This window comes from Dendrobates tinctorius, unplaced genomic scaffold, assembly GCF_039654945.1.
Source record: "Dendrobates tinctorius isolate UK_male_01 unplaced genomic scaffold, ASM3965494v1 ptg000116l, whole genome shotgun sequence".
Lineage (NCBI taxonomy): Eukaryota > Metazoa > Chordata > Amphibia > Anura > Dendrobatidae > Dendrobates > Dendrobates tinctorius.
This window is the reverse complement of record NW_027361784.1, coordinates 16,291,071-16,306,284: the sequence shown is the minus strand read 5'-3', so window position 1 is coordinate 16,306,284 and position 15,214 is coordinate 16,291,071. Positions and strand designations below refer to the sequence as shown.

At 42.3% G+C, this 15,214-nt stretch overlaps 1 protein-coding gene across 6 annotated transcripts in view; it reads left to right on the top strand.

Moving 5' to 3' along the window:
• TRPS1 (transcriptional repressor GATA binding 1) overlaps positions 1–15,214 on the top strand; it is a 375,172-nt gene that overhangs the window by 14,606 nt on the left and 345,352 nt on the right. For 3 of the 6 annotated variants that reach the window (XM_073590217.1, XM_073590218.1, XM_073590219.1), the window contains exon 2: positions 14,785–14,855. The exons of 1 other annotated variant lie outside the window; for it this stretch is intronic. Coding sequence is in view for 2 of the 5 variants with exons in the window: in XM_073590216.1 (XP_073446317.1) it covers positions 14,762–14,855 (94 nt within the window). In the remaining 3 variants the exon portion in view is untranslated. Of the gene's footprint in view, positions 1–14,587; positions 14,856–15,214 lie in introns of those variants that run through there. 2 more of the 6 variants (XM_073590216.1, XM_073590222.1) reach the window with 2 other exon arrangements.

Genomic DNA, 15,214 nt, shown 5'->3' with positions numbered 1-15,214 from the left:
GTGTTAATTTGTTGTTTTGCCGTACAATTGTCTGTACGTCTAAAGAATATAGAAACGTAGCCAAAATATTTTTTTTTTTCCTTTTTTTTTTTCTGTTTTAATCCGTCTCGCCCATTTTAGTGTACGGGAAGTCCGTCATTCATGTCGGAAAACATCTTTTCCGATTCAGGCGTATACATTCAGCGAATGGCATGGTATAAATGTAAACCAAGCCTGATAGTGCTCCCGACAAAAATACTAGATCAAGAACAGATACGCGGCATGTGCCTCTTATGGAGATGGCCGAGCGTTGCACTTGACTATCTCTGTCAAAATACTTCATTAGTTTGCAATAATAGAATGAAATAGTTTATGTTCTGCCATTGAATAAAACAGTTGTGGCCTCTCTTTATTTTAATAAATGCATAGGGGGACATGATTTTTGGCACTTACTAATATACAGCTCTGGCAAAATTAAGAGACCACCACCACATCAAAACCCTGTCATGGGCAGCCCATTCTCCAGACCTGAACCCCATTGAACACCTCTGGAATGTAATCAAGAGGATGATGGATAGTCACAAGCCATCAAACAAAGAAGAACTGCTTACATTTTTGCACCAGAAGCAGTGTGAAAGACTGGTGGAAAGCATGCCAAGACGCATGAAAGCTGTGATTAAAAATCATGGTTATTCCACAAAATATTGATTTCTGAACTCTTCCTGAGATAAAACATTAGTATTGTTGTTTCTAAATGATTATGAACTTGTTTTCTTAGCATTATTTGAGGTCTGAAAGCACTGTTTTTTTTTGTTTTTTTTTTAATTATGACCATTTTTCTCTCAGACAAAAATTACAAAATTTTTTGCTTGGAAATTCGGACACATGTTGTCAAAAGTTTGTAGACTAAAAGAACAATTTATATTTTACTAAAAAATATACGGTCTCTAATTTATGCCAAAGCTGTGTAAGAATTACACATTTTCCAATTGGTCTTAGTTCCTTTTTTCCTGGCAAACTGCACAGTTCACCTGTTAAAGGGTGGTCACTTATGGATGAGTATGTGACCCATCTGTGAGGAAGGAGGAGAACCTGTAGGCGCTCGTGCAGATGACATTATAAATCGAAACTCAGTCCACGGACTGGCTGGTGGCTCTCCCATCCCAAGAGTGACAGCTGTATAGAAATACATGTATCGTAGTTGTCGCGCTCAGGTCAGGAGAGCCGCCGGCCAATCCGTGCACTGCATTCCAATCTCTGTCCGGTTTATACTGCCATCTGACTTCGCCCTAATACTTATATATTAGTAGGTGCCAAATATTAATGTCCACAACACATTGGTTAAAGAGACCTTGTCACCAGTGGCCATACTTTGCTCTTATTTTATCCTCACTGCTCCCCTGAGTATTTGTGGGTTTAGTTTTTTTTATATTCCCAGAGACATGGACCTTTTTATTAATTATTGATTTATACAGACTTTACAAGGGGGTGGGGCTCATAGAAGTCACTGGAGACGTGTCTTTAGGCTGCTCTAACCTGTGAACCACGCCCCTTTGGTAAAGACAATAAAAATTGGCAGTAAATGAGAGAATTGATGACTGTGGTGATTTATGCAATATCCATTCTCCCGGGCACACCCACTAGATGGCCACGCCATTGCTCTATAATAATAATAATCTTTATTTTTATATAGCGCTAACATATTCCGCAGCGCTTCACATTTTGCACACATTATCATCACTGTCCCTAATGAGGCTCACACTCTAAATTCCCTATCAGTATGTCTTTGGAGTGTGGGAGGAAACCGGAGTACCCGGAGGAAACCCACGCAAACACGGGGAGAACATACAAACTCCTTGCAGATGTTGTCCTTGGTGGGATTCGAACCCAGGACTCCAGCGCTGCAAGGCTGCAGCGCTAACCACTGAGCCACCGTGCCGCCCCATACATTTATACATTTATATTCAGCGAGGCCACTCCCACTAGGCGGCTTCTGCCCGGGAGTATGCATAATGAATATATCACCACCTTTCCCAGCCCTTTAGGTCCTAAGATGGCACCATGACTGTGTAAAAGTGTATTGGACATAATTGGGCAGGAATATTACTATTGCAACTTCGCACTTGTGCAGACGACGGTATTTTTGGTCTGACTGTGATCTGATATAGCATCGGATTACACTCGGACCAATGTTATTTTAGCTAGACATGTATTTGTTCAATATATTTTATTTTTCTTCCCTTGAACTGAGTCTGTCTGGAATAAATTGCAGCATGCATGATTTACATCCGATATTTGGATCACATCGGCCATGCCAGTCAGTGAGTCCGTGGGAAAAAATTTGGAGACCACTCGACATCTTAGCAAAGTCCAATTTCCATGGATTGACAGAATGGAGAAGATGGAGACATCTTTTTCAGTCTTCCCATCTGAGAATATCGTATCACGCGATGATCATGTTCTGATCAGAGTGTAATTAACCTAATTGACCTGATTCTGAAGGATGAGAGAAAATATGGTCATGTGACCCGTGTCTAACATTCAGCCCCTCTGACACATAAGAACACCCCAGTATTATCAATGGCACTTTTACGTTGAGGGTGCAGTTGCCGATTTTGCCTTGTGTCCCAGGAGCTTCATGTCAGCCTCTAGACCAGTGGTCCCCAACCTTTTTTGCACCAGGGACCGGCTTGAACCAAGACCATTCTTCCATGGCCCGGCAGGGCGGGGATGGAGGTGTGACAGGGGCGGGGCTTTGGTCATAAGGGGGCGGGGCTATGGACGCGGTTGTAGTTTAGCAGTGCATATTTATCATTTAATTATAACATTTTTAATGTGACTCAACTCACCATAGGTTTTGAATGAGTGGGAGCACCTGGCTTGTTTCTCTGTTTCAGTGGGAGCACTGGGCTACTTCTACTGATGACCGTCACTGCTAATGATGATTGGAACCTATAAGGAAATGGAGCATTGAGCACTTAAGAACAATTGTACTGGAGTACTGTACATGCTGATTATTTTCTAATCATCAGAAAATGTATGTGTGGTCCCCCCCGTCCAGCTCTGTGTGGCTCCCCCTGTTGTATGCATGGCTCCCCTGTCCCATCCTGTATACATGGCTCTGCTCCCACTCTCCCATCCTGTATACATGGCTCCGCTCCCATCCTCCCATCCTGTATGCATGGCTCTGCTCCCACTCTTCTATCCTGTATACATGGCTCCCCTGTCCCATCCTGTATGCATGGCTCCGCTCCCACTCTCCCGGCCTCCCTTGTATATATGGCTCCACTCCCACTCTCCCTCCCTTGTATATATGGCTCTGCTCCCACTCTCCCTCCCTTGTATATATGGCTCGGCTTCCACTCTCCCTCCCTTGTATATATGGCTCCGCTCCCACTCTCCCTCCCTTGTATATATGGCTCGGCTTCCACTCTCCCTCCCTTGTATATATGGCTCCGCTCCCACTCTCCCTCCCTTGTATATATGGCTCTGCTCCCACTCTCCCTCCCTTGTATATATGGCTCGGCTTCCACTCTCCCTCCCTTGTATATATGGCTCCGCTCCCATTCTCCCTCCCCTGTGTATATGGCTCCGCTCCCACTCTCCCTCCCTTGTATATATGGCTCCGTTCCCATTCTCCCTCCCCTGTGTATATGGCTCCGCTCCCACTCTCCCTCCCTAGTATATATGGCTCCGCTCCCACTCTCCCTCCCTAGTATATATGGCTCCGCTCCCACTCTCCCTCCCCTGTATATATGGCTCCGCTCCCACTCTCCCTCCCCTGTATATATGGCTCCGCTCCCACTCTCCCTCCCCTGTATATATGGCTCCGCTCCCACTCTCCCTCCCCTGTATATATGGCTCCGCTCCCACTCTCCCTCCCCTGTATATATGGCTCCGCTCCCACTCTCCCTCCCTTGTATGTATGGCTCCGCTCCCACTCTCCCTCCCTTGTATATATGGCTCTGCTCCCACTCTCCCTCCCTTGTATATATGGCTTGGCTTCCACTCTCCCTCCCTTGTATATATGGCTCCGCTCCCACTCTCCCTCCCTTGTATATATGGCTCCGCTTCCACTCTCCCTCCCTTGTATATATGGCTCTGCTCCCACTCTCCCTCCCTTGTATATATGGCTCTGCTCCCACTCTCCCTCCCTTGTATATATGGCTCGGCTTCCACTCTCCCTCCCTTGTATATATGGCTCCGCTCCCATTCTCCCTCCCCTGTGTATATGGCTCCGCTCCCACTCTCCCTCCCTTGTATATATGGCTCCGTTCCCATTCTCCCTCCCCTGTGTATATGGCTCCGCTCCCACTCTCCCTCCCTAGTATATATGGCTCCGCTCCCACTCTCCCTCCCTAGTATATATGGCTCCGCTCCCACTCTCCCTCCCCTGTATATATGGCTCCGCTCCCACTCTCCCTCCCCTGTATATATGGCTCCGCTCCCACTCTCCCTCCCCTGTATATATGGCTCCGCTCCCACTCTCCCTCCCCTGTATATATGGCTCCGCTCCCACTCTCCCTCCCCTGTATATATGGCTCCGCTCCCACTCTCCCTCCCTTGTATATATGGCTCCGCTCCCATTCTCCCTCCCTTGTATATATGGCTCCGCTCCCATTCTCCCTCCCTAGTATATATGGCTCCGCTCCCATTCTCCCTCCCCTGTATATATGGCTCTGCTCCCATTCTCCCTCCCCTGTGTATATGGCTCCGCTCCCATTCTCCCTCCCTTATGGCTCCGCTCGGCTCCCCCATCCTCCCCATCATACTTACCCTCACGTCGCTGAACTTCCTTCCCGTCGCTGCACGTCCCTGCATCTCGCGGCACTTCAGCTTCTTCCTGTGCGGAGCGGTCACGTGATACCGCTCATTAAGGTCCATGAATATGGACGCCACGCCTATGGGAGATGAGTGGCGTCCATATTCATGACCTTAAATGAGCGGTAGCACGTGACCGCTCAGCGCTGGATGAAGCCGCCGCTGGATGAAGCCGCCGCGGGATGCAGGGTGAGTATCAGCTGCTGCACCGCCCCCCGGCTCCCCTTGTGTCCGCGGACCGGCAAGGGCACTGCAACGGCCCGGTGCTGGGCCGCGGACCGGCGGTTGGGGACCCCTGCTCTAGACCACTGTTTCTCAACTCCAGTCCTCAAGACCCACCAACAGGTCATGTTTTCAGGATTTCCTTAGTATTGCACAGGTGATGGAATTAATGCTTGAGCAGGTGTTGAAATCACCTGTGCAATGCTAAGGATATCCTGAAAACTTGACCTGTTGGTGGGTCTTGAGGACTGGAGTTGAGAAACACTGCTCTAGACTGTGTCCAAAACTATTATAACTTTCCATTTTTCTCTCACGGCAATACTTTGCACGGCGTTGACTCTATAACCCTACAGCCAGTACCGAGCTTCAGTCACATTGCAGATTCTTGCATAATTCATTATAATTATTCCCTAAATCAAACTTTTCGATTTAATTTTCTCACAAGGTTTCATAAAGATGAAGCAAATATAGGATTAGGTTTGGGAAGAATAATTCATGTATTGCTGCCATTTGCATTTATTGAGCCGAGTCCAAATGCAATTATAAAGTTTCTTTCTGCCAAAATAGAAGGAAAATATAAAATAAGAGGATAAATCGTGAATAGAACAAGTAAGATTAAACGGAAACGTGAAATTGTACGAAGCACAAAATGATTGGACTAAGTCTTCTCCGCGGCTGCCAAGGGTTGGGGATTTTTCCAGGGACACTTGGTGCTCCTGGGTACAATCATCTGTTTATTTTCTGCATCCTCCAATATCGTATCAAATCTTTTCTGTCAACAGTTCCGAGCCGTTGCCAAAGACATTTTGCTGCCGGGCCAGTGCATTTCTACACATTTTCTGCAGAGATAGAAGTGCTACACCTCACAATGACCCACCTGCTCATAATCGCTGAAGCCCACCATGACCATAATGATTTAGGCTGTGTTCACACGTAGCATTTTTTGCACGGATTTGCCAAAAAATCCGATCAAAAAGCGCTTAAAATAAGCTTCACATTCATTTCTATGCATGTTGCACTTTTTGTGCATATTGCTGCGTTTTTTTTACCGGGAAAAAACCGCTTCGCGGTAAAAAACGCAGCATGCTCATTAATTTCGCAGACTCTTCCGCATTTCTGGCTCATTCTATGTGTCTGGAACCGCGCGAAAAAAACGCATAAAAACCGCGCGTTTTTGGCGCGGAAAACGCGCAGAAAAAAACGCGCGGTTTCTGGGAAGGAATCCGGTTTATATGCAGAAATTTTCTGCATACGTGTGCACATAGCCTTAATAAAGGTTTGCCATTCTGAGAAGTAATACTATAACTCCACACACCTTATAATAGAATCCCGTTATATAATAGACCAACATAAAACAGCAAAGCCCATAACTTTACCAAGCCATAATACATGTGACATGGAAGCAACCGCTGGACATGATCGTAATTCAATTTTATTATATTCTGTACATTGAATCAGGGTTCTCTTAGGGAGCAACAAATTACACAATTGTCACGGGCCTTTTTTTTCTCCTAAGGATGGTTAAAGCATTAATTCCAATAGAAGCAAGTTTAACTTGCTGATTGCAGGGGGTCTGACCGTTGGAACCTCAAGCAAACCGGAGGTTTTGGCTCTGGAACCCCAAAAGGAGTCCCTTCATAAAAGGACCAAACATGAGCATGTTGGCCTCACTCCATTCATTGTGTATGGGACTAATAGAAAAAGTTGAATCCAGTTTCGCTACATTCAAAAATGGGTTACAGAGCCTCTTTGTAGTTTCAGAACCCTAATCTTAGCATTGCTGGAGATCTCAGCAGTCAGACTTCCAGAGATCAGTAAATTGCCCTTTGTACTGTGGATAAGGAGTAAAATATATATTTTTTGGGAACAGCCTTTTAATGGGCAGTATATAGCGATATTATTTGAGAATGGTGTTGCTTTATTAGACTGCAATTTTATGGGATTTTGTGGACCCGTTAAGAGTTTTTTTGCGTACTGTTTGGTATTTTGGCACTGTATATGGTAGAGCAGTTTATTATATTTATTATCATTGCAGTGTATAGCAATAGTATGTGGGCTGCAATTACTGGAGTGAAGGTTTACGAATTGAATGAAGATGGTGCTTCTTTGCTTTTATTCCGTTGTCTTGTTTTCTCTGCATAGAATACTACTCCTCTTTGTATGGCCAACTGCTCGACTAATATGAAACACAACAAGAAAACACAAAATGACAAATTTGCAAAAATACTCTGCAGTAAAAAACATGACAGTAATCAGCAAGTGCTGTATAACAAATACAGGGTATTTAGTCGATACTTTTTTTGCAAAAAATGTATACCAAGCCACTTCACCACGTCATGGTAACCCTTCACGAAGCAGTCCCTATCTAATGTATTTGCTCGACTAATATGATCTACACATCTGATCAAAAGTGTATTCCACTGACCTACAGTATGCTTTTGTCTCAGTACTCCGAATTGCTTGGTCTTTCGCCTGACTTGTTAGGTCCATCACCAGGTTACGTGTCCCACCAGCCCCCTCAGCTACACATCTACCTACCAACATCTCCTGGCCTCTAGATGTAATCCCGCATCTGCGTACGACCTGACCACTAAATTTAGTCCTGGTTGATTGGCTCATGGATGAGCTGCCTTTGATGCACCTCTTGTGGTCACTGGTTCTTCTTATGGTGGCCCATTCCATGTAATCATTCATGCAATGATTAACTGAAAAAGTTTGTAAATTTGCTCTCAACCAGTAGGTTCTTCAACTCTCATACAACGCCTTTAATTTTAATCTATAAGGTTAGTAATCCTAAAAGCTGCTTCCTAACCGTAGCCAGTAAAACGTTTATGTGCTCAAATTTGTCTCTTTTTCTTTAACTGTATTATTTGTATTTTTATCTTATTTATCCTTTAGTGTATCTTATTTCAGATCCAGTTGGTTCTTATGATTGTTTTTACAGGGTGTAACATGAAGTACACATGCCCAATACAACATATATCAAACTATGCTCATTCAGAATTTTTTAGGAGTTTTTTTTTAGAGCTGATCTGCTTCAAAATCCAAAACTCACTGACACAAAAAGGACTAAAAAATCCTCTAAAAATATTAAAGAATCACTGAAAAAAGGCAGAGATGATTACCTGCCTAGGGCTCAAAGCAAATGCACTCTCAGGGTGCAGTGAACCCAAGTAATTGTGGCAGAAACACAGGTGCAGCAATACCAATATAGCAATCACTCTCTACCTACCAACCCATGGAGGGGGTGATTGTTTAGTATATTAGTGCACACAAATAATTCTGTATGTGGCATTATTAACACAGGTAATGCAGAGCATCCGGCTTACAGCCCATTAACAACGCCCATACTTTTAAATTAGGCTGGCTGCCCAGTGCCTCCCAAATTCATCCTGTGTGAACAGAGGCCATAATTACAGAGCTATCTGGGCCCAACTGCACCTTGAAAAATAAAGTGCACAAAAACAAAAAATTAGTTGATATTATGGCCACAAGCTCGCAACCCACGTCACGGGTCCTCACACTTGCGAGTCCTTCCACTAAACATCAAAACAAAACTCACTGACACAAAAATCCTCCTGCTAAACTTCTTAAATAATCCTTGGAAAACTCTTCCTATTTACACTGCATGTAGAATTATTAGGCAAGTTGTATTTGAGAGGATTCTTTTTATTATTGAATGTTCACAATCAACCCAAAAGACTCATAAATATCAAAGCTTAATATTTTTGGAAGTTGGAGTGGGTTTTTTTTTTAGATTTGGCTATCTTAGGAGGATATCTGTTTTTTCAGGTAACTATTACTGTGCAGAAATATTAGGCAACTTAATAAAAACCAAATATATACCCATCTCACTTGTTTATTTTCACCAGGTAAACCAATATAACAACATAAAATTTAGAAATAAACATTTCTGACATTCAAAAACAAAAAAAAAAATCAGTAACCCCCCTTCTCATGTACAGCATCATCGAATTAATGGCGCTATATAAATAAATAATAATAGTAATAATAATAGCCACCTTTCTTTACGATGACACTCAAAAGCCTTCCATCCATAGATTCTGTCATTTGCTTGATCTGTTTACGATTAACGTTGCGTGCCGCAGCCACCACAGCCTCCCAGACAATGTTCCGAGAGGTGTACTGTTTTCCCTCCCTGTAGATCTCGCATTTTATGAGGCACCACAGGTTCTCTGTGGGGTTCAGATCAGGTGAACAAGGGGGCCATGTCATTATTTTTTCTTCTTTTAGACCTTTACTGGGCAGCCACGTTGTGGAGTATTTGGATGCATGTGATGGAGCATTGTGCTGCATGAAAATCATGTTTTTCTTGAACGATACCGACTTCTTCCTGTACCACTGCTTGAAGAAAGTGTCTTCCAGAAACTGGCAGTAGGTCTGGGAGTTGAGCTTCACTCCATCCTCAACTCGAAAAGGTCCCACAAATTCATCTTTGATGATACCAGCCCATACCAGTTCCCCACCTCCACCTTGCTGGCGTCTGAGTCGGAGTGGAGCTCTCTGCCCTTTACTGATCCAGCCTCGGGACCATCCATCTGGCCAATCAAGAGTCGCTCTCATTTCATCAGTCCATAAAACCTTAGAAAAATCAGTCTTAAGATATTTCTTGGCCCAGTCTTGACGTTTTATCTTATGTTTCTTATTGAAAGGTGGTCATTTTTTAGCCTTCCTTACCTTGGCCATGTCCCTGAATATGGCAAACCTTGTGCTTTTTGATACTCCAGTAACATTGCAGCTCTGAAATATGGCAAAACTGGTGGCAAATGGCATCTTGGCAGCTTGATGCTTGATTTTCCTCATTTCATGGGCAGTTATTTTGCGCCTTTTTTATCAACACGCTTCTTGCGACCCTGTTGGCTATTTGCCATGAAATGCTTGATTGTTCAGTGATCACACTTCAAAAGTTTGGCAATTTCAAGACTGCTGCATCCCTCTGCAAGACATCTCACAATTTTTGACTTTTCGGAGTCCATCAAATCTTTCTTCGGACCCATTTTGCCAAAGGAAAGGAAGTTGCCTAATAATTAAGCACACCTTATATAGGGTGTTGATGTCATTAAACCACACCCCTCCTCATTAAAGAGATGCAAATCACCTGATTTACATAATTGGCAGTTGGCTTTCAAGCCTATACAGCTTGGAGTAGGACAACATGTATAAAAAGGATGATGTGATCAAAATACTCATTTGCCTAATAATTCTGCACACAGTGTATTTGTATGAGAAATCCACCTTGTTGTTCTCACAAATAGTTTTTTTTATTTTTCTGAAAAGGTTGCGTTTTTTTTTTCCGGCTTAATTCATGTAGTTTCTCTTGAAGCTTATCTTGGTTCAAAACGAGGCACTGGCAAACCAAAAGGCTTAAAAAACCGATTCAGGAAAATAATGATGCTCCCAAAGAAAGGAGTGTTTCCTGAAGTGGTTTATTCTTGAAAAACTCATTGTATTTTTCTATCTCAAAAAACTGTTTGTGAACATTGTCTAATAGTTTACCCAGTTTACGATGCGCCAGATATAATACTGGTGTAGTGTTGTCTTATATGGTAAAGTCTCAGGCACTGATTTAGGGATCACAGACAGGGTGCTACTTCTGCACCCATGATAGTTTTGTCAATGTTCCCATCCATGTGCTATATGGTCAGCTGTATATTTAAAGGGCCAATTGTTTAGCTATATACGGTTGGTTGCAGCTTTTCTTGGTTGATCATTGGGGGTTCCTAAAATTGAACTTGCGTCAATCAGCTGATCAAAAAAGTTGCTTCTCAAAGAGATCTTTTCTAACCCCCATCAATCTCTAATCAAATGGCGAGCCTTTTCATCAGTAACTTTTTACTTCTTTAATTACCCTACAGATTTCTGGCTCCCGTGTCATGAGACCCCCCCCCACTGTTCCCTTTGAAAAACTGCTCTGAGGTACCCTGTTAAGTAGGCAGACGCACTGAGCTGCTGCTTGAGTGCGCGATCGGGGAATTGTCTGGCGGTCACATACTTTGTTTCGCTCCTATACTGTTCTGTGCTCGTGCTCATGCGCGAGCTCAGGGTCTCTGCTTGCTCAGCAGCAAGCTCAAGATCTTTTTTGGGGAATCTGACCTTCATCGGTCTACACCTGTTAGGCTGTGTGCACACATTACGGATTCTGCTGCGTTTCCGCTGCGGTTTTGGCCCTGCGGAAACGCAGCAGTTCCGCTGACCATGTACATTACAATGAAACCCTATGGGGCTTCAAAAACGCTGTGCTGACGGTGCGGATTTTTCCGCGCGGTTTTGCTGCGGTTTACAAACCGCAGCATGTCAATTGTTTCTGCGGATTCATATCTTTACCATAGTAGAGGTGTGAAACCGCAGGGCAAAACCGCAGGAAAACCGCAGGTCACTTTACCTGCGGTTTTACCTGCGTTTCCGCGCGGAAAAATCCGCAGCGGAATCCGCAACGTGTGCACAGAGCCTTAGGTTTGGAAAAGATATTTAAAAAATAAAAGTTACGTTTTCATATTTTTTTGCCTTATACCAGCTTCAAGTGACAAAGACCCGAACTTCCTTAGTTTCACTTTAACTTAAATAATTATTTAAATTAAGTTCTGAATTAGTCACTATAATAGAAGTAATGCAGAAAGAATTATTATTTCCATATTGAACCTGTTAATCAGGTCAAATTATATATATATATATATATATTTTTTTTTCTTTTTTTTTTTCTTTTTGAATATTGGCTTCCAACTTTTGTTTCAGTAAGGCTATTCTGTGTAAGATCATTGAAAGCCAGATGTGAGTATTTGAAGCCATTTTATAATAATATAGAAATATAGATATATAAATATATATTCGGAGCAAAAGTTTTTCAGCAATAAACCTTTATAACCCATGACTGTAATTGTGGATAATTTACAAGTGAGGAAAGATTTAAGTTTACGGTAACTGTAATGTGTACTGTGATCGAATACATTGATTGGCAAGTTTGGCAAGGTGATAGGAACTTAGCTCAGCGATACTGGGGAAATTACACGCTGTTTAAATTACTCTTTACAGTTTTGCTTTATGCGGCTGTGGAAAAATATACCTTTCAGTGTAAACCAAATTGAGAAGTTATTACCCTGTATAAAAGCTTTTCCATATTTTTTTTTTTTTTTTTTACAGATTTCTCCAATTTTTTTTTTTTTTTTTAAATATATCTTTGTCCATGTTGTATTCTTCACACTGTCAGTCTGCCAGAATAAAATATACAGAATATGTTTCTCTCTAACTTTATTTTTTAACTCTGTAGAATATAACACTCGATTTTTTTTTTTTTTTTTTTATCTTTTAATATTTCAGCCAAACTAACTGATTAAAGTAATGTTATTTTATGTAGAGCAACGATGGGGCATCCTATTTATAAGCAGATGGTAAATGCCAAAATTAGGAAAAAAGATGGTGTGAAATTTAATTTGTGAAGCTAATATTCGGGACCAATTGAACACCATGAATTTATTTATCTAACTGTGTCAGGCCGGTTTCTCTTCATTTTCCGTACCTGAAATACTTAGTCATAGATTTACCTTCATAAGTGGGTTGTTAATGTTTGATGGGTGTCATTCTATAGTGTTTAAAAGTAAAATTATTAATGATCTTTGAAAAACGTATATCTATATATAAGCGGAATGCAATGGGCATCCATATTTGTTACCAATTTTTTAAAGGGCTGTCTGCCAAAATTTACTTTTTTGACAAGGTCACAGAAGTCACCGATGAAGCCCGCTTGGGCTGTCTTGGGGCTTCGGGACAGATGAGACTCAAGTTGGATGCATCATTTTTCTATAGTTTTTGTGACTTCGCTTACTAAACATGGCAACTCTAGAAAACAAGGAAAGATTTGAAATTGTCCTAATGGTTATTCTACCCTTTTTATGGCAAGAGACTAGGACTAGAGATGCATTGACCCTACTGGCCAAGGAAATGAGGGAAGATGGCATGAACGAGGGTTGATTTGCCTGTTTATGCCATTTTACATCCTACAATCATGTATGTTTAGGTCTCTGATAGTGTTGTCTTGTATGATATTCGGTTTCGCCAAGTTGCCTTAGCAAGTGATAACATTTCATCCACTTGACTCCCTTAAATAGACGATTCTAACATTTTGCAATCGAGTGGTGCTTTATGTTTCTTCGATAAATCAAGCTTCAGGAAAGTCAGTAGATCTTAGGCTGTGCGCACACGTTGCGGACTTGGTGCGTTATTGTTTTTCGGATTTGTGACAAAACCTGATATCAGCCAGCAAAGTGAATGAGAAACTTTAAGTGTCATGCACACATTGAGTATTTTTTGACTTGCAGATCTGGTGCAGAAAATAATCTTCAGCATGTCAATTCTCTGTGCGTCTTTCAACGATGACTTTATGCCAATCAATAAAAAATGTAGGAAATAACGCACCAAAAAAGCGCATTAATGCAGATGCCTTTTTCCTGCCAAGAGATGCAGAAATTTCACTCAGCGTCTGTACATACCCTAACACTGTAGGTAGAGGCTGCTTTACTCATATTTGCCATTTGTATTGCCCTTTGCTTCAGTCTTTACAGAACTTTAGCTACATTTTTTTTTTATTTTCTTGTTATAGTACAAAAACCAATATTGTGGCAAAACTTTGATTGCAAATCCTGAGTGCATGGGTGTAAGTTTTGTATACAAGTATTCGATCTGGCTTAAAAAAAAAAAAAATACCCAACATGATTTCAGTAGTTATTAGTGATGAGCGAGTATACTCGTTGCTCGGGTGTCCTCGAGTATTTTGTCCTCGAGTATTTTGGCGTGCTCGGAGATTTAGTTTTCCTCATCTCAGCTGCATGATTTGCGACTGCTGTACAGCTTGAATACATGTGTGGAATGCCTGTTTGTTAAGGCCCCGTCTCACATAGCGAGATCGCTGAAGTGTCACCGATTTTGTGACGCAACAGCGACCTCGCCAGCGATCTCGCCACGTGTGACACATAGTGGTGACCGGGCCCCTGCTGCAATGTTGCTGATCGTGCTCAAATGTCCTGGGCCATTTTTTGATCGCTGGTGTTCCGCTGTCCAGCAAGCATCGCTGTGTTTGACACTGACGAGCGACCTCGTTAGCGACTCAAATCATGGACGCAGGCGTGAGTCGTCAGAATAGCTGCTGTGTGACAAGGTTCCAGCGACCGCCGAGGTCGTTATACGGATCGCTGGATCGTTGCTGCGTCGTTGGGTAAATCTGCCTGTTTGACAGCTCACTAGCGATCATGTAGCGACGCACCAGCGATCCTTACCAGGCCGTATCATTGTCGGGATCGCTGGTGCGTCGCTAAGTGTAATGGTACCCTTAGGGCAGTGTTCCCCAACTCCAGTCCTCAAGGCCCACCAACAGGTCATGTTTTCAGGATGTCCCTTGTATTGTACAGGTGATGCAATTATCACCTTGGCAATACTAAGGAAATCCTGAAAACATGACCTGTTGGTGGGCCTTGAGGACTGGAGTTGGGGAATCCTGCCTTAGGGAATTCCCACATGTATTCAGCCTGTCTACAAGTCGCAAATCATGCAGATAAGACAGGGAAAACTAAATCTCCGAGCACGCCAAAATACTCAGAGGACACCCTAGCATGCTTGGGGAAAATCCGAGCAACGAGTATACTCGCTCATCACTAGTAGTTATATATTAACTATATATATAATATACTTTGATGTACATTTCTTTTATGTTATTTTGTATTGAGTGGTAATGTATCATTCTTTCTTATGTAGCACTGACACTGTACTCCGCTCTTTACAAAATGAGATACGTCGGTTAAGCAAAGGAAAGCTTCGTCACAAGGGTAAGTACTATGTACCTACCTGTGATATCATTTTTTTTTTCCTGTATGTGTACATAGAAGTGGCAATTCATCATTTGCGTAGTTCTTTGCGTCACTTTTTGTGTTTTGTTTTTTTCTTTACATTGGCGAAACTTTCTCCAAATTTTTCAAAATGGCACACGTGGGTTGATGAATTTTGCACAAATTTAAAGATACATTATGTTTTGTCTTTTGCTTTTCTTTTATAATAAAAAGCTGCATGGTCCTGTTAATATGTTGCCCTTTTCAACCAACTCTGCAAAAAAAAAAAAAAGTTTTGTGACACAAAAGTTGAAAATGTTGAATTAGACTAAAAAATCTGGAAACCCAATAATGCGAAA